Below are 21,146 nucleotides of genomic sequence, written 5' to 3' on the forward strand. Positions count from 1 at the left end.
GTGGTTTCAGGCATCCGTGGGGGTCTTGGAATGTATCCCCTGTGGATAAGAGGGACGGGAAACCACTGCACACACAAATCTCAGCCAAATGACAAAGTAGTAACATGACTAAGTGATTAAAGTACTGGCTCACCACAACGGGCTTCATCTGTTCCATTTGGGCTGTCAGATGGAAAAATCACAGAATTTGCTGGATGAAATGTAGCCTGTATCCTCACGTAATACAAATCCAACTTCAAAATTAAGAGGTGGAGAGGACAAAACATACTCTTCTCCTTCAATAAATAAATGGAATACATAATTATTTTATGAACACTAGTTTTTAAATATGCTAAGGACACAGAAGTTAGATGATAAAAAAGCAGAGTTAGAGTATAGTTTTCTGTTTTCATTCCATTTTGCTTCAAATGTATAGGGAAGGCACTAGGATTGCTCTGAAGTGTGACAGCCATTTGCATGCCGATTAAAGCCTTCAAAAGCTTTAATTAAACACAAGGTCTAGATTAATCTCTGGCCATTCTGCCCCGCATATAAAACATAATTTAATACCAGTGGGATTTGCCTTATTTTTTAATGCCTATTTCAATCGCATCCCTGAACTTCTGCTGGGTAATACTAAACTCCACAAAAAAGATCTTATAATTATCTATTGGAAAAATTTGCAAAAACAGTAAGAAAGGTTTTCTTTTCTCCTCATGTACAGCAGTTGGCCTTTCAGGAAAAATTCCTATACTTTTGATCTAATTAGAATTATGCTCTAACCAGCAAAGATGGTGTTCAAATTGAAGCACACAAAAATTGAGTTTTGATTTAATTTCTGAAAAGAATTCTCTGTGAGATCATGCACTCTCAGAGACTTCTGCTAAGGTTAATTTTGGTGATAATTTAAAACTTTTAACCACTCTCTTGCCTCCAGTTACATTCTATTCAATGTCAACTTTCTGTTATTCTAATTCTGGTGATGTGGTATTTGATTAGAGAAGGAAAATGTTTAATTAAGAAACAGAAATAAGGTAATGCTGGTTAACCCTCAAAAGCTCATTAATCATTAAATCTCTTGTTCTACATTCCTCCATTCTTCAATGTCTATCAGAACCAAATACATACACACAGGTTAGAAAGGTTTATTATAAGTTCAGAACACACATTCTGAATAAATACACAGCACCATACAAAATTAGTACAAAGAATTATACAATCTCAACAATGAAAGAAGTCTTGAGTAAAGGATTACTAATTAAAAGTTCTTTAATCTAGTTCCCAATCCAGACTTTTATCTCCTATATTATCATTGATAACTGCCTTACGCTCAGGTAATAATTCAACTTCTCCACTTACTAAATATCATTTAATGAAACATAACTTCAGAAGATACAATGTGCCTAACTTCTAAATGAAAATAATGTTCATGTATATGGATAAAGAAAAATAAAGTATGAGCATTTTCAGGCAGCATGTTTAATGTTGTCTATCCACTAACAGACTCTGGGATAGGAGTGATCAAAGAGAAACATCAATCAGTGTTAAAATGACAAAGTAACTGCAGGCACAATGCATACTGTTTCAATTCATTCTCAGAACCTAAATAATGGATAGACTTTCAAAAATGCCTACTTGACTTTTTGGGATTCATTTTTATGACAATCATTCTGCCCCTTAATTGAAATGCTCTACAAAATATTTAGTCAAAGAATTAGACAAATTCCGTCTATTACTTGAAAATATTATGTTTTTAATTTAAACAGAATTTCAGGATCAAGACAAATTTTTGGCTGGCCTTAAGTCACTTTTCCAAACACAGTAAGTTTTTTTTTTTTAACTCCTAGGTGGTTCTGAAATATGAATTTCATTATATACTCATTCGAAGTGCCAAACAAAATTAAAATACAATTAAATTTTATAGAAGTGTTTTTAAATTATGTAAAATAATTTAAAATACTTTCATAATTTTTATAACTAAAAAACTGTGTAAATTTTAGCCACAAGCACAGAATATTATTGGAAGTGTCTCTAAGGCCTAGGCTGTGATATAGCATATAGATACACTAGTAATATGTTTTAGTTTTTGAGGATATGTGATATAACCTACATCCTGGTATTCACTATTAGTGAGCTATATTACTGAAGGACTCTAATATGTTTTAAATTTTGGTAGCAGGAGGAAGTAATTATTTCAATGTTTAAAACTTCAGACTTCAGTGAACACTAGAAAAAACTTACCTTTCTTTAGTATGCTGGTATCTGGAAGTGATTTATCAGAAATTTTACATTCCTGGGTCATACTAATGTCATCTAGAGCAACAGTAGCATTTGATGATAAAACAGTAGCTTCTAAAATCAACTACAATTACAGAAAAACAAATTATTAAAAATATAACATAAATGTCTTACAATCATATATCTTTGTTTAAAGAAGCTTATTTGCATTTGTCCCACCTTCCTAATTTTAGAAAACTGTTTTGACCAGAACATTCAAATTATAAATTTATAAAGTCATAACAGCTTTGACAGAATCTTATGTAACCTTAATGTCTTAGGTAACCTTGTTTCCATTAAAAGTTGAAACATTCATCACTCCTGAAAGGTTGCCTTCCCTTTGGAGCTATTAAGAGTCGTATGCATTTAAAATGAGCTCTTTGGGGTAATCAACTGTGTGGTTTACAACTCAATTTAATTGAGATATGAATTCATTTGTAATGGGTCTGCTGGAGGCAATGATTCATTTTAATATCAGAATATTTAAATACTAATACATATTATATATACATATACAGATACCTACTTAGTGAGGTAAAACAGAATCAATAACCACGTACAGTGGTTAATAATATTCATAAGTTAAAGCACTCAGGCATCTATTTCAGTTTAATTTATTCTAACACTCTGAATAATGACTGATCTAATTTGTTTTCTTTCTTGTTAATCACATTATTATGTTGTTAATCTACCACTTTAAAAAAGAGAGAGAAAAATTATATCTGGAGTCTTAAAGATATGTAGCAGGACCACTAGTCCGGGACACAGTAGGTGGTACATCTCCATCTTACCAGAGAGGACCTCACATCCCAAAGATCTTACAATTTACTTGGTATGATGCATTAACAACTAAACTACACCAGAACTGCTATACAAAAAGATATGTATAGGATACCAGGAGAAGAGAAGAAAAACATTTTACTACTTTTGCTGAGAATGTGAGGTAAAATTTGAAAAGAAGTTGGTAAAAATACTAATTACCTAACAACCAATAATTATCTAATAATAGCTCCTCAGTTATAATTGCTGTTTCAGATTCTGTTAGAGAAACTGGTAACATCACAAGCAAAAGCAATGAGAGGTTATAATGTATGGTACATTTAGAACACTTTGGAGGTTATAGGATGATGGGTTTGGAGATGAGCTATCCCAAAATATGACACACCATGGTATAATGAATATTTCAAGCTGAAGGAATTTAAGACACAGTATGTGCAGGATGGACTTTCTGATTTTTTCCGCCACAGTGGATCATAATGCCCTCATGTGAGAGGTGTCCTCTGTATAACTGGAGAAAGGAAGCATCCTTATTTTGGAAGATGAAAGGACACATAAGCAGAGGAAGCCGAATTTTAGCCTGGCTAAGTTTCTCCCAGTTTATTACACTTAGCTTATACGCTTTGATCCATCATATCTTTCCATGACTGTCCACTCTTCTTCAAACCTTGCATAAAAAGGCTTAGAATTAGCAATTTCTTTATTAACTGGTCTTTTTGTCCTTATTAAGGCTTCAGTGTCATGTAAGACATTAAATAATTTTGTATGCTTTCTCCTTCAATCTGCTTTGTTAGTTTAATTTTCAGACCCAGCCAGGAACCACGAAAGATCCAGGGAAAATGTTTTCCTCCTATACTTAGGAATATAGGATTTTAAGAGGACAATAAATTAAGTAATAGATGGAACTGATTGTAAGAAATGGTGCAGCCCAATTAGAGGGCAATTTGATGTTATTTATTAAGAAGAAAAATAGCACAAAGTACAAAAATTAACCCCACTTCTCAGCATTTAGTCTAAAGAGACACTCATAGAAATGTACATGAAGGCCTGTTCAGGAATGTTTACCTCAATGTTGGTTTTGAGAGCAAATAAATGGAAACAATTTAAAGGTGAATCAAAAATAAATAAATAAATAAATAAATAAATAAATAAATAAATAAATAATAAATAAATAGTTATACAGACCATGGATAACCATTCCAGTTAAAAAAATACTGTCTCTATGTGCTAATATGGAAAGAACCTCAATATGTGTTTCTAAGTGAAAAATTACAGAAAAAAAAGTTTATGATAGGATACTACTTAGGCTAAAAGCATAATGGCTTAGATTACTAGATACAGTGGTTCATACATATACATCACATAAATAGAATAGGGTCCAGAAGTAAAAATGAACTAATGTCTACACTAACCTCAAGATAAAGACATAATAAGAGGTGAAGGAGGTCAGGAGAGACCATTGCCTTTATCTGCAATTTTTGGTACTTTGTAATGAGATGTCTATAATTTTAAGATTTTTAAAATTCTGATTTGAACTGGTTTTTGGTAGAGTCTTAACCAACTAAGAAATCTGGCCTTCATACATAAGGCAGGAAACCGTTTTTAAAGAAGGATTTTGATAAAATATCCACAGGCATTGTTACTGAAAAATATATTATGCCTAAACCATTAAGTTATTGTAATTTATTTTGGACAGCTTTAATTTTGAAAGATTTTTCCTTATTACTAGAACTCATCCCAGACTGAAATCAGTTAAAATTCAGATACTTAATTCTTCAAACTCATTAGACAAGCCTTTATTGACCATTGTATTTTAAGCCCTGCACAACTTTTTAAAAAGTGAGGACCAAGAATGCTTGGGGCACTTCTCTGTGCCTCTAGAGAGGTATATGGAGTAGGTGGGACTCTACAAGTTGAAATAGAATTGTGAAATAGGTCTGTAAAATATGGTTATATCATTTTGTCTGAAAGAAAGCACCAGACTTGTAGATATTCACATTAAAATGTTAAAATAAAACTACTTCCAAAGCCAAATAAAAATATGAGGTCATCTAACCTCTGCTTGTTTACTTCTTTATAATTAAACACAGAACTCTAAAATGAGAAATTCTAATTCTACCATGAATTGAAATCTTCCAATTTAAAAAAGAATAAAAACAACTTATATCTGTAAATATACCATTTGATGATTCCAAAATCTTTTTGGCTATTTTTTTTTTATTGCTTATTTCAACTAAGCCAATCTTTTGATTTGTGACCAAAGGCAGTTTTCCCTTGGGAAATACAGGACCAATTAATAATCAGTGAGAAAGAGTTCATGCAGAAGAAATGTTTCAACCATGTGTATTTCAGTTACAAATGAAGGAAAAGTGAAAAACCTCATTTTTTAAGATTCTTAAGGAAATCTGGGAATTTAAATTCCAAGTTATATGCTCTCCCTTCTAAAACTCCTTTTAAGGATCTTGCTGATAATTTGTTTTATTCAGTGATAATATAGTACTTCCTGAAAGAGCAAATTCATGCCTTGTTTTTGTTTTCAGGAACCAAACAACTTATAACTGTTGCTTACAATCAAATGATAATACTTTTTTTTATATATATATATATCTGAAAAACCAAGGTAAGCATTTCCAGAGAAATACTCAATTAGCATATTCACATTTTGGTTCTTTGATATCTCGTTTTTCTTTTTTAAAGGAATAACAAGAAAATATGTGAATCTAAGAGGAAATGGAGAAAGTAGGAATAAGAAAAACTGAAATATAGGGACGCCTGGGTGGCTCAGCAGTTGACTGTCTGCCTTCACCTCAGGATCCTGGGATCAAGTCCCATACTGGGCTCCCCTCAGGAAGCCTGCTTCTCCTTCTGCCTGTGTCTCTGCCTCTCTGTGTCTCTCACGAATAAATAAATAATTTTTTTATAAAAAGAAAAACTGGAATATATTAATTTTTGAATGATGGTGTCAATAATAAGAGCAACCACAAACTTATTTAAAGCTTACTGCAAACCAAACACATTCACTTGTTTAAACCCTGTGAAGATGGTATTATTTTCATCCATTTTAAAGTAAAAGAAACAGAAGCTCCAAAGGTGAAGTAATTGGTTGAAGGTCATATATCTAATAAGAAAAATATGTAACCTGAACCATTAATGATTAGGCTATACTGCACTGCTAGAATAAAAAAAAAAAAAACTAGTCTTTAGTAGATGCTGCAGAACAAAGCTGTCTGCTGTAACAATATTCAATGCAGTCCTAAATAAAGAAGGCTGAGGACATTGTAACTTTATAGACTAGACCAGCTTTTACTATTGTATTATAAATCTTACCCTCCACTGAATCTTCAAATAATGTCAGGAAATTATTATTGATTTATATCATGGACTGATAAAGAATGAACATGGTATCAATCATTGTGGAAAATCTCACAAAAGGGTCATTTCAAAATGAAGTCTAAAATATGACACAATTATGTATTAATAGGAAACTCAAGAAAAGTAGATCAGCTGGAAATCAATGGACAGTACTCAGAGAAAGAACCACCTTTAAATATTAAAACTAAGAGCAGTTAAGGGAAAAAATAAATTGTAAATGAAGTGAATATATTTCTGTAAAAGCTCAAAATATCCAATGAGCAGACCAAGTTAAAACAGATGGAAAATAATACTATTAACTATTTGACTTATCTCCATCCAATAAAAAAAAATATAAGAAAGGGAGAGATACTGAAATGGTGTTAATTTGCTGTTCTTGGGATGCCTGGGTGGCTCAGTGATTTAGCATCTGCCTTTGACTCAGGGTGTGATCCTGGAGTCCCAGGATCGAGTCCTGCATCAGGTTCCCCACAGGGAGCCTGCTTCTCCCTCTGCCTGTGTCTCTGCCTCTCTCTCTCTGTGTCTCTCATGAATAAATAAATAAAATATTTTTTTAAAAATTTTGTTGTTCTTATAAAGAACAAGCCTTACCCTTTTCCAGCAGGAAGAATAAAAGCCCTACCTAAGTAAGGGTGCCTATTTTCTAAGAAACTCAAAGTGATTTGTAGTCTGTTGTGATGTCTACAAGAGACATCAAAAGTACCACACTGCATTAGAAGTTCATGGCTAGAAGGGGACACAGACGTCATCCAGGTTGATGCCTTTCTCCTTCCCGGTGTTTGGATTAGACTCCACTGTCTAAATACGTTCACAGTTTAGTCACATTGAAGGATAGTCAGGTGGTTACTGAGGTCACCCTTAAATGATTCGGTCCACTAAAGTGCCAAAGAAGCCCATTCCCAAGAACATAAACTTTAAATATTTGAATATTTAAAAGCTAGATTGACTATTTATAGAGTACCTTTTGCAACTGTTGTTGCTAAAAAAATGAAGTAGAATTGCACCTAGCTAGAATCCTCATGCATATTTTCATGTTTTAAAAAATGCATTTTCAGAAAATAGGTTAAGGACAACATAAAATCTGCAATTTTTCTTCCAGCAGAAGACAAGAAAAGGAATAGAAATGGGTACAAAGAGGACCTGTATCTTTATGTGCACACACGTATTAACATTATAAGGAAACAAAATGCTAATAGATCATTCTGATATGTGAATACAAAGATATCTGCCCCTCTCTGTATTGTCTACTTATTCGAAATATTTTATATATAGTGATAATATATTAAATACTACCCTGTGTACGTATCTATGTGTGACTGTGTATATTTATGTATCGTGTGTGTGTGTCTACATGAAATCTGGACTGATTCACACCAGAATGTGAACACTGGCCTGCAATTCCTTACCTCAAGTCTTTGGGGCCAGCTGGGTTTTGAAATTTGAACAGGTTGGAGTTGAGAATGTTAATTTGAGAAACACCGTGTATATGACGTGATACCCTCAGTAGAGACTGGGGGCAGTAGTATCTAATCAAAAACATCTCCCTAAATGAACTGCCTAAAGACCTCACACAGGTTCAGGTGAGGTTAAGTTTTTCTTCTAAATTGTTTTTTCAAAAGCTTACCGTTTTCTAAATTTTAATTTTCCAAATTTTTGGTTAGAGATTGGACCTAGGGTGCCCAGGTGGCTTAGTTGGTTAAGCATCTGCCTTTGGCTCAGGTTATGATCTCATGGTCCTGGGATTGAGCTCCACATCAGGCTCCCTGCTCAGCAGGGAGTCTGCTTCTCCCTCTCCCTCTGCTGTTCCCCCTGCTTTTGTTCTCTCTCGCTCACTGTCAAAATCTTTTATTTTTTAAAAAGAGAGAGATTGTGGACCTATAATGGGCTTCTTAAATGATGAAAACTGAAGGAATTCTTATTTCTGTTTCTTATTCACCTGCAGTTTCTAAAACAAACATACTACAGCCAAGTAATAGGACTAAGGGGGACAGAGCAGAGACTAAAAACTTCTCAGGGGTGAAATAAGACTTATAGCAAGAACCCAGAACCATGTGCTCCCCTCAAAGGCCATCACAATTAAGCAGAGGCTGATTGGGGGTAGATTAGGAACTCCAACTGGGGAGAGAGAAAAGTCAACATGGTGAGCTGAGACTCCACAGACAGGAATGAAGATCTAGCAGAGCAGGGGTTTTTTTGTTTGTTTGTTTGTTTGTTTTGTTTTGTTTTGTTTAGAAACACATCACAAATCCAGTGCTGCCCAATTATAAAATCCTATCAAACCATTGGTCAGCCTACAAACCAGTTGGTATGCCCCAGATAATAAAGAGCAGTTTCACTTTGCACTGCAAAGCAAAACGCGAACCAGAACCCCAAAGGAAGAAATACTCCAGAGGAATAAAGACGTTACCTTCAATAATGGTGATAGGTAAATGAGTGCCTGCAGGCTCAGAAAGGAATGGCAGGCATTTCAACTCAAAATGTTTCTAAAATAACTGGTTCTAGCAGAAGACATTCTGGTTTAGTTTCTTTTTTTTTTTTTTTTTTTTTTATTAAGACCTTTAGACTAGCTTTAGGTTCACTGCAAAACTGAGGAGAAAGTATAGAATTTTTTCCTATAACTTCTGGCCCAACACACACACAGTCTCCCCATTATCAACATCTCCCGGGGTGCCTAGATGGCTCAGTTGAGCATCCAACTCTTGATCTCAGCTCATGTCATGATCTCAGTGTTGTGAAATCAAGCCCCACATTGGGCTCTACGCTGGGAGTGAAGCCTGCATAGGATTCTCTCTCCCTCTCCCTCCATCCCCCTACCCCACACTCTCTTGGAAAACAAAGGAAAAAACAAACCAAAAAATTCATCTCCTACTGGAGTGGGACATGTGTTACAAATGATGAACCACAAAAATCACCCAAGGCCCATTGTCTACATTATGGTCCATTCTCGATATTGTACATTCTATGGGCTTGGAAAATGTATAACATTTGTCCATCATCAATCATATTATCATACAGAGTATTTTCACTGCCCTGAAAATCCTCTCTGCTCAGGACACGTTTGTGGCTCAGTGGTTGAGCATCTGCCTTTGGGTCAGGGTATGATCCTGGAGACCCGGGGTCAAGTCCCACATCAGGCTCCTTGCATGGACCCTGCTTCTCCCCCTCTGCCTATTTATCTCTCTCTGTGTGTGTTTCTCATGAATAAATAAATAAAATCTTTAAAAAAATCCTCTCTGCTCTATCTATTCATCCCTCCTCTCTCCTTGCACCCAACCGCTGGCAACCACTGATCTTTTTACTTTCTCCCTGATTTTGCCTTTTCCAGAATGCTATATAGTTGGACTTAGAAAGAAAGTAGCCTTTTCAGGTTGGCTTCTTGCACTTAGTAATATGCACCTGAGGTTCCGCCATGTTTTTTTCATGGCTTGATAGCTTATTTCTTTTTAGTGCTGAATGATATTCCATTGTCTGGAGGTAACACAGCTTATTTATCCATTTACCTACTGAAGAACATCTTGGGATGCTTCTACATTTGGGCAATCATAAGGTAATCAGGAATAATTATTCAAGTGCACGTTTCTGTGTGGAAAAGGACATTCTGTTTAATTCCCAATAATGTCCATTAACAATGGACTCTCAAAAATCTTCACGCTGAGTTTCATTCTAACTAAATGCAAACCTAATGAAAATAATGTTATACAGAATATAAATAAATGAAGCAAGGGATCAGACTGTTCTGAGTTTATTTGTTCTGTCACATGTAATGGAGATTGGCATTTACATGATTCCATGACTGGCCTTTACTATTTTCCTATTAAGAGTTACAATTCATAGTATTCTTGTATTAGATGTGGGAGTGCAGTCATAAATATGGTCCTTGAGAATCAGGGAGTTTAGAGACCTGGGTAGAATAGCTTCTAAACTCTGAACCTAGAGTTCTGGTCAAGAGGAGACTTCCTTTCAAAACTAATATTTACTGAGTGTCTACTATGCCCAGGTAATGTCCAAGTGATAAACACAGCAATAATAAGAATTTTGTGTGTTTATGCCAGAATATCTTCTATGTGCTTCATATATAAAAATCATTCAATTCTCACAATAGTCCTAGAAAGAAGAGAATATTGGCTGGAGTCCATATTTATTCTCTCTTCCTCCTACTTCCATGAGCAGGAATTTCCCTGGAATAACACTGCTGTTACTGACCTCTTAGTCTCTCCCATGGAGAGGAGGATTTAAGTGATTTGTGATGTTAGAAGAATAAACTGGATGTGCTAAACTCATGCTGTGTGTCTCCCATTCAACTCCCACTCTCTTTGGACACATACACTCTGATGTTAGCTCTGGCTAATAGTAATAGGTTTCCCCCAAAGTATGAGTCCTGGATTTCTTTGGCAGAATTTGTTGTTCTTTGGGTGAATATGTTTATTCTGAGGTGAAGCGTTATTTAAACATATGGCTGCAGATTCTAAAACCACCTTCTCTAAAATATTTTTCTGTTTGACTTATTTATCTTAACTGGTTCAGAGATGAGGACCAATGAGGTACGTTATTTATTAGCAGCTCCTAACACCCCAACAATGAGCCTCACCCCCTATTTAACAGAAGAAACAAGCACAGAGGGATTAAGCAACTTCCCCATGATTGTACAATTGGCTTGAACCCTGGACTCCAGAGCTGATGTTTATGGCTACCATTTTAGCTTTAATACTCAGACTCCCCTTAAGTATTGCTTTTACCATCACTATGGTTTTAACAGATAGGTAAATGTGAGGCTCAAAGATATAACAGTCACTTGGCAACCCAGGACCTGAGCAGAGATCAAGAGTCAGACCACCTAATTCCAAAGGCTGTGTGTTTTCTGCTATATTCTATCACCCAATCTAGTTCCTAAAATCACTCCTTTCAAATGTCATCGAGAAGGAAGCCATATCCAAGAGGGTGGAAATGTGGGCACCAATCAGATTACCTACAGTTGCCTTCTTTTATCACTAACCAAGAAAATGATATAAAAGATTCATAAAAATTCTCAATATTAATAGGCAGCAGAAAATTAGGCATTAGAATTAAAATGTGAACATAGTCCAAGCTAGGTTTTTTCACCACCTCATATAATCTGCCATCCTCACTTTTAAAAAATAAATATTTTCCTATTAAATTACTTCTCTCTCTGTCATTGTATTTAGCTCTTTGGGTTTTTTTCTTGTCCTCCTATTCAATTCTTATCTCTACTTTCACCAAGTGTCCACACGTAAGTCTTGAGCACTCAGTCAATTAACATCTGTACTCATCCCTGATTGTCAATATGTTTGCATTATTGATATCTGATAAATCTATGGGATATATGTGTTATATATGTGCTACATTGTTCTCTGAGAAATAAATTAGTATTACATTAGCATCTCCTGATGAGTTGCATTAATTTCTTATGTGCTTGCTTACCTGAAAAGGTAAGGTTGATTCTCCAGGCTTCACATAGAGATTAATTTTTGCTTGTTTCCACTGAGATTTGGAGATTCCAATTAGATCACCTTGCTTTTGCAAATCCCCATCCAGTGATGTTCTTGTAAAAACTGAGAGACGTGAATGCTGAGACAAATGATACCAAAATCGCACCTGTTGGAAATGTTTTTGAATTACATAAATATCCCATTTACCTGTATCCAACAGCTTTTCTATAATTAAAAATATCACAAACTATCCCTTCTGTTAAATATAATCTCAATTATTGTTTTCTCCAAATATACAAGCCCAAAAAATGCTAAGTAATTATTTTGTCTGCCTTTGCACTCTCCCCTTAAGAAAAGGCTTAAAGTGCAGATGCCTGGGTGGTTCAGTTGATTAAATGTCTGCCTTTGGCTCAAGTCATGATCCCAGGGTCCTGGGACTGAGCCCTACATCAGGCTCCCTCTTCAGCAGGAAAGCCTGCTTCTCCTTCTCCCTCTGTCCCTGTGATTGATTTCTTGCTTACTCTCTAATGAAAGAAAGAAAGAAAGAAAGAAAGAAAGAAAGAAAGAAAGAAAGAAAGAAAAAAGGGTGGGTGGGCTCAAAGTGACTCTTCTAACTAGTATTTTTAACACATGCCACCAAGATGTCTAAAGAAATAGGACATTAGCACACCACTAAGACAAGTTTGAGGACACATTATTTGTCCACACCATCATGGGCAGTACCACCCTGTTCCCACAGAAGTTTCCATGGTCTTTCCTTCTGTGGAAGGACTCTTCTCTCGTTTCTTATAAATCTGAGGAGGTACACATTCTTAGTGTATAAATTCAGGCTTTACTTATACTTTTTCCTTGATGTCTCAAATACCAAACCAAAAAAAAAATATATTTTCTTGAAAAATTATTTTCTCAGGTAAAAGAAAACTGTAAGGAGTCCTTTTCATTAATTCTTTCTCATGGGGACACTATCAAAGAACTTGGGAGCTCATATAACACTGTTAAGTCATAATTTAATCAAGTAAGAAACCATCCTTGAGGAGGGAGGTGATCATTTCACCTCCTAATCACTATTAGGGATGACATAATTAATCTAAGGTTTTGAGTGCCTAACTAGGTAGTAAAAAAAAATGTAAAGAATTATTTTAGTGCTGACAGCAATAGCTACAACATGGAATTCAGGACTCTCATTTATTCAATCAATGTTTACTGAGCATTTTCTAAGTAAAAGGTACTATGTGAGGCAGAAATTAATTCCCTCAATGGCTGGATGATTCACTCTATAAAACACATTGACAAAATCTCCATAAACACAAGTTTAGACAATTTTTTTCTTCTCCTATCTTCAAAAAGTGCACTTTAGGACTTTCTAAGAAAGCACAACATTCAGAGATGAAGAGTCTCAGAAAAAAAAAAAAAGAGTCTCAGAAATAAAATTTTTATCTTTGGATTCAAAGGGATTCCTTTTCTGTTGCACTATATTTTAAATTCTTGTTTTTTTTTTTCCTTCACTGCTATGGTTTTGTTACATGGACAGATACCTCCCATTTCATGGTACCAATTTCAGAAGAAATTCAAGTAAAAAAAAAATATTTGTTAAGATTTGACAGAGAGTGAGCACGAGCAGGGGGAAGGGCTGAGGGAGAGTGAGAATCTCAAGCAGACTCCCTACTGAGTGTGGAACCCAAGGCGGGGCTCAATCTCACAACCCTAAGATCACGATCTGAGCCAAAAAGCAAGAGTCAGATGCTTAACCAACTGAGCCACCCAGGCACCCCCTGAAGTCCCCCCAAAATTTTAGATGCTCTTTTAAAAAGTCATCTAGCTTAAAGAAGTATTCTCTGTTCCAAAGTGGTACACTTTTTTTTTTTTTTTAAGTGTCTACTCAATTGCCACCACTTGATCAAAAAATATTTTCTGGTTGTCTACTACATTTCAGACTTTACTACCATGCTCTGCTAAACTCAGATAAGCAAGGCAGGTAAGTGAGAAATGTAAAGTCAAATGCAAGTGCTTGATTAGATTCTATGGGAGGGGAAGATTTAGGTTCCTCAACCACAATTACCTACTAGATCCCTGCAAAGTTTCAGCATGGTCCAAGCTTATTATTTTTTAAAGATTTTATTTATTTATTCATGAGAGACACAGAGAGAGAGTGAGGCAGAGACACAGGCAGAGAGAGAAGCAGGCTCCATGCAGAAGCCTGACATGAGACTCGATCCCAGGACTCCAGGATCACATCCTGGGCCGAAGGCAGGTGCTAAACCACTGAGCCACCCAGGGATCCCTGGTCCATGCTTATAAATAAGCAAAACAGAGCTTTAACCTTAGTGGTAAAAGAAATACATATGCCCCATCAGAATAGCAAGCTGTCAAACTGTCATTCAGTACATCACCAATGCTACTGTATTCTAATAGTGTATTAAGAATAAATACCAGGGCACCTGGGTAGCTCAGTCAGTTAGTTAAGCATCTGTCTTCGACTCAGGTCATGATCTCAGAGTCCTGGGATTGAGCCCCATGTCGAGCTCCCTGCTCAGCTGGGAGTCTGCCCCTCCCCCTCTCCATCTGCCCCTCTCTCCCACTCCTACTGTGCTCTCACTCTCTCTCTCTCAAATAAATAAAATCTTTAAAAAAGGAAGTAAATCCCAATGGGATCTATATTTAATAGGATAAGAGCTTAAGCTATATTTAATTTACTCCTTTAAGAGACTTGGCATTGTAGACAATTAAGGAGCTTATTAGCTCCTTAGCTAATTATAGACCAAGCTTTTAGCTTATTATAGACCAAGAAACCTTCCATAGATTTTTTTTCAAGTTTAATATTCATAAGGGTGAAATCACTGAACAAAGTCATTAATACAGCTGTGATTTCAGATAGGCACTTGTCAAGTGTGCAACCTCTGTGGCTTTCAAGCTAATACACACTAGTAGAACACTAAGCCATGAACCCAACATCATGATGTATGCTTGAAGTCCTCGCAGAATTAAAGCAGTTTGTGTTTAGTAGGTTTTCAGTTAATAGATATATTTTTGAAAGAAGAAAAACGATGGGTAGGACTATTAGCATCAATGCTTCAGTAAACATCTGTACTTTCCCAGAGAGTGAAAGAAGCTGCTCTGTGTCAGAAAAGGTATAAAGTATTAGGGGTCTTTAGGGACTCCAGAGTTTGATGGGGGGAGAGGGGGAATGAAAAGAAAAGGGAACAAGGACACCTGGGTGGCTCAATCAGTTAAGCATCTGTCTTCAGGTCAGCTCACAATCTCAGGGTCCTGGGATTGAGCCCTGAGACTGCTGCTCAGTGGGGAACCTGGTGCTCCCTCTGCCCCTTCCCACCACTCATGCTCTCAGGTAAATAAAATCTTAAAAAAAAAAAAAAGTATTAGAAAAGGGAATATTTAACTATAATGTGTATATCGGCAAAGGTGTGAAAAGTGTGTGGCTATACATATGTAACTTAATTAAAATGAAACTAAATAAAAAATCCAGTTCCTTGGTTACACTCATTACATGTTAAGTGCTCAATAGCTATATGTAGTTAGTGGCTATCATATTGGACATAGCAGAGAAAAACTTCCATTGCCACAGAAAATTACCTTTAAAAAAACTATGAAACAGGTATATTAAAAGTATAACTATTTAAGATTTACTACTTATTTCAAAATGGAATTATTTTTATGATTCATACCTGATTCATTAAAAAGTAGTAAGATAAATGTTAATATTAAATAATATTATTTCTCTTGGTTTTTCACTAAGACACACTTTATATAGACACTGAATTACAATGTTCAAAGCAATTTCACATGGTTAAAAAAAAAACTTTCAACAATGCAGTTCCTTTAATTGCAAATTAGAGGGGGGAAAATGAAGCTCGGACTAATCTATTGGTTTAAATTGTATTCTCTGTGCATTATTTTATATATTTTTTAAATAGCCAATCATTCATTTTTACAAAAGGAAAGGATTTTATTTTGTATTAATAGTTATTGTACAGGTTATGAGTACAGGTGAATAAGCTGGAAAGTATGATGGCCTTGGCCACACCACTTGCTCTTTGGTTCCTGCAGGGCTTTGTGACATTGCCCAGAGGAGTGGCCAGCTCCACACAGGAGTAACTAGGCTCTCTGATACTTAACTCTATGAAGGACCTAACAGGGCATTATTAATGAGTTTAAAATAATTTCTTCCTCTTTCTATTTCATTCGATTTTGGTCTGTGCCCAACTGAAACTCTACTCTTCAACGGTTCTGCTTCTTTCCTCAGTCGTCCTAGAATCTTTCTTTCAACTACTCCCCTATCTCACACTCCCTTGGCCAGATCTTTATACCCTCTCTCTATCTCTGCTTTCTCTGATTCACGTCAGAGTCTGTCTAGTATATGAAACATCTGTTTTACCTTCTGTTTTACCTTTAAGATCTAGAATAATAGTTTTAAAAAAAAGAAGGAAAAAGAAAAAAGAAAAAGAAGAGAGAGAAAAGAAGATATATGTAGCTCCTCAAAATTCAACTGGGACTAAGTTCGTGTTGGGAGGGGGATCATTTATCACACACACACACCCTCTCAACATTACCACAGTGACTTTTCTGACTCCTAGTCATAATTATGTTTTTGCTTGAGTATTCTTCATCTGAATAAGCTTAATTAGAATCTTCGGTAAAATGTAATGTTTTCATTTAAATGACTAGCCTCCATATGTTTTGCTCATGTACAGGTGGAGAGTAATTGTTCAGCTTTTCCCCCCATATACTGTTGCCCTCTCTAGAATACATCCCATACTCTAATGTCTATCCTTGGATTAAACAGAATAATCAGAGAATGAAGTGTGATTGTACCATTGCAAGCTCCACTCCATAATTTTTATTATTATTATTTTATTTATTTGTTTGTTTTTACTAAATTTCTCCACGTGAGTTCATCACTCTAGTTGGGGAACATTTTAAGACATGGCGTTTCAAAACTCAAGAGAATTATTATTATTATTGTCATGGTGTACTTACCCTCTTGAAGCACTTAACACTGAATTGCTGTCAGAATGCCTAAATTGTCATTTCATTAGGGCAAAGCATGTACTTAGGTTGTCCCTATTCCCAGCATTGAGGGCTGTAATCAGCAAGGAACAGGTAAGCAATATGCATGTACTGAATCAGAGAAAGAATGTTTACATTGTTATCTCTGCGTACATTCAGGAGATGATTCTCAGGAGAACTATTTTTTTGCTTTATTTTGTTATTTTTACTGCCTTGAATATAAACCAAATGATGATTCATCTGTCTCTATTGGTTGCTGGGAAACTTAGTTCAAACATATAGCTTGGCTCTAATAAACCTTATTTGTGGAACCAACCCATTTCTTGCCTCACCTATTTTTACCCTGATAACCTCATCCAGTCTTTTAAAATTTTTATTATCTTTTAAAGAATATTAAAACAAGTGCAAAACAAGTTGGGGAGTTTTTTTTTTAATAGACTAACGCAAAGAAGGTTGGAAAGCAGAAGCTTTGTGTTATCAATCTTCCTGTCTTTAATTGTGAAGTCCTAAAAGTAATTTTTTACAGTAACTCAAATATGAGAACTCAGAAGGTATTAATACCTACCATAAATCTCCTTCATATTTGATATTTCCGTTAATTCAAAACAGTAACAGCATCTCAACATAAGTAAGAAATAGTAGCTTCTGGCTCCCATGTGTTCTGTTTGTCCTATCTCCTGGCCATTCCATGGAAAAATGCCAAGTTTCCAACAGTAACTTGAAGGGACTTTTGAAGCTCTTAAAGTTCACATCTTGAGCAAGGAATGAGTGGGTGTAGGAAAATTTGTGCATGTTGATGCCATGTGCTGGCTATACAAAAAGCACAAGATAATTCACAGAAAATTACTAGCTTGTTGTTAAAAAAGGAGACTCAAAAGAAAGTTTCCTGGTTTTAAAGTCCTTTCAAAAAAACATTCCGAACTGTATTAGCTTCATGTGATTAGTTAGGGAAAAAATGTAATTTCATAAAATGAAGACTTTAATCATATCAAAGCACCCAGGATCAGTTATCTCCCTGCCTAACTTTACCATTTTATAATGACAAACATCTGCTATTCCACGAATATAACTATTATTAACATGTTCCAATTAGGAAGACTGGCTGGATTTTCTGATTACTCAAGAAGATAAGAATTCAGTTTGTTTGCTTATTCTGTAACTTTTATGAAAGAAAGTATTACATATTACCACAGACTTGTAAAAAAAGTAATACTATATTCTTAGCAAACTCCTTTGGGAAAGAACATTAAGCTATGTGTATGTCAGACTATAAATAACCTTCTCTCGCTATCTAATTCTACTTCCTAAACCAACAAGTATGATCAAGTAACCCAAATATCCCTCCCTCCAACTCAGAAGTCCTAACATTCAAGCAGATACAGACAAAAGAGTAAAAAACAAACACCTCTTCTGGCCATCTGTTGACGGCTCTTCGAAACACTTTTCTAAAAAGCAAGGCAAACCACTAACTCAGTATTTGAGGCCTTGGGAGGTTGAGTACTTGGTTCTGAGAAATAAATCAGCAAGGGTCTAAACTGCTGAGGATTTCACAGAGGCCCCACCACAGCTAAGTTCCAAGTTTAAGCAACAATAGAGAAAAAATGCTCCCAAGTGGAAACAATCATATGTTGAAACAATCCCAATGACCACAAATTAATGGCCACCAGTATACAACAATGGAAAATGTAGATCATCTTTCAAAAAGAGAAGATGTTTATGATTTCTGATTTCATCTCAGAAATTTCTAAAAAGCCTTAATGTTTGCTTTCAAATTTCTGCAGAACAACTAGACTTAATGCATTTTATTGTTTTGTATCCAATGCCTTATGTATATAACAATGGTGATCACATCACTTCGGCATATGACCTTGAATTAAAGCTAAGCAAGCTTGTAAACTACTTTTACAGAGCAAGTAAATGCTTCAGGAGTTCTCAAAAAAAAATCTATATCTATCACATAGGATTTAATTGAAATCAAACAAAGGAGAACAAGTATAGAGTGCACTGGGTGAAGTGGAAGTGGAGTCCAGGAAGTTATTTTAAATGTAATCCCCACAGAGAAATGGGCAGGGAATAACAAGGGGGAAAAAAAGAGAGACAGAGGACAATCCACTAAGAGATCTGAACACTCCCATTTAGATTTATATCAAGCTGAACATATAATTAGATTTATTCCTCTGAACAATATATAATTTGTCACCAGGAATGCCTGCATAAACTGCTGGACCCCCACATTTATGGATGATGAATTTAGTGTGCAGCAGTATCAATATGCATTGTCTTCTGATAACTAAAAAAATAAAATACACTGAAATCCTGAGGGCTTAGAGGCTTTCTAGAACTCTCTAAAGGACTGAAAAGAAGGCAAGCTGAATAGAAACATCAAATGTGGGTGTTAGTTCTATGGAAAATAGCAGAATTCTGTTTAGTGAACACCTATTATGTGGCAGATACTTTATTTAATGACATTTTAATCCTGACAAATGGGGCACCTGGGTGGCTCAGTGGATTAGTGTCTGCCTTCAGTTTAGGTTGTAATCCTGGGGCCCTGGGATCCAGTCCCACATCAGGCTCCCTGTAGGGAGCCTGCTTCTCCCTCTGCCTGTGTCTCTCTGTGTCTCTCATGAATAAAACCTTTTATAAAAAAATCCTGACAACCATGGGAAAAAGGTACACTAATATTACGCTTCCAGTGCAGACACGGAGCCTCAGAGTAAATATAATCTGTGGCAGAACTGAGGTTTGAACCAAGTCGGCCTGACTCAGAAGCCCTTCTTTGCTTTCTTCTCTCTATTGTGCTGGCAAAATGGACAGAGTCTGTATGGTCTATGTTTACTGGGCACCACCAAGACTAACTGAAAAAAAATAAAATTTCACAAAATGTAATAAATTTTTTCTGCACATACTTAATCCCTCTTTATTCCCCTTTTCATCCTACTTTCCGCTAGCCCTTGTTTGGCTTATTTTATTCTACATAATTAAACTTGTGGCCAAAATGATCAACAGTTTTGGCAATATGTAGCCACAGCTTTGGATTACTAGAAGGACTATATGGGAAGAATACAAAATGACAGAAATATTCTTTGATAGGCCCCAAAAAAGAACCATTTAAGTTATATGTTGCAAATGGTCTTTGGAAGGACATGACATTTCATGTTGAAATAGCTCATATAAATCCTCAGTTCGTCATGAAAATGGCAGTAAAACATAGCAGGCATTTACTAGCATAAGTAACCCACACCTAACAGTTTATACCACAGAATGGCCAATGGAAATTCCAACAACTGGTGACCTGACATGGGGTGGAAGCAGTGAGTGCTTTTATAAGAATAGGACTTCCAAGCTTGGCCACTCTTGGAGATTGATGTGATCTGAAATAAATGAATGATCCTACAAAAAAAAAAAAAAAAAAGGAAAAGTCACATGGATATAAATTCTGAAATCAAATTAAATGAAGCTTGTAAGCTTACAATTAGATATTCAACATGCCCTCATGAAATTCTCATGAGAGCATTATTTTTAAGTTTCTTCACAAAGGATGTGAGCCTGTGGAATGAGTTTGGTTTCTCCTGGGGCTTACGTGTTTCACATTGTTGTCTGTGCTACTGGGGATGAAAGCTTAATTAAAGATCTAATCTGAGCGTTAACAAAATAACTGCTTTTAGATTTTAACTACAGTGGATGTGCTCATGGCAAATGTACAGGGGGATAGCATCTCTTAGCAGCTCAAAAGATCACACATTCTGAACTGCTGTCAGGGGTAGTTTCATTGCATATTAAAAATTTACAAGGAAGGTTATGTGGAACAATGTCAAGGCCTGATTCTGCCCTTTGATAATCAGGAAGTGATACACAACTTGGAAAGCACAGTATTTTGACTGAAAAATACCATATTCAGAAAGTGATTTTCCTAGATACAGGGCAGTGCTCACTACACAGAAAGGAAAGGATTTCCAAAATAAACTGTATTATTTTATAGCTACCACCACCTGTTTAACCAAGCAATCAAAGTTGCAAATGAGCAGTATCATCTCTGAATGAAAAAATAGAACCAGTTTATATGGGCTTTTTTAAAGTAGGCTCCACACCCAATGTGGGGCTTAAACTCATGACCCTGTGACCAAGAGTCACATGCTCTACTGACTGCATCAGCCAGGCACCTCTATATGAGCTTTAAGATCCCAAAACCAACAGAGAAGAATAAAATTTCAAACCAAGAGTGATAGAAACTATATAAGTTCATTAAATTCTGTTTCCCTAATTCAAACT

General features: G+C 35.7%; 1 protein-coding gene across 1 annotated transcript in view; it reads right to left on the reverse strand.

The window, feature by feature from the left end:
- MALRD1 (MAM and LDL receptor class A domain containing 1) overlaps nucleotides 1-21,146 on the reverse strand; it is a 755,529-nt gene that overhangs the window by 641,837 nt on the left and 92,546 nt on the right. Inside the window, 3 exon segments of the mRNA XM_072825144.1 lie at nucleotides 2,221-2,341; nucleotides 11,845-12,018; nucleotides 20,170-20,268. Coding sequence (XP_072681245.1) covers nucleotides 2,221-2,341; nucleotides 11,845-12,018; nucleotides 20,170-20,268 — 394 coding nt within the window.

This window comes from Canis lupus, chromosome 5, assembly GCF_048164855.1.
Source record: "Canis lupus baileyi chromosome 5, mCanLup2.hap1, whole genome shotgun sequence".
Taxonomy (NCBI): domain Eukaryota; kingdom Metazoa; phylum Chordata; class Mammalia; order Carnivora; family Canidae; genus Canis; species Canis lupus.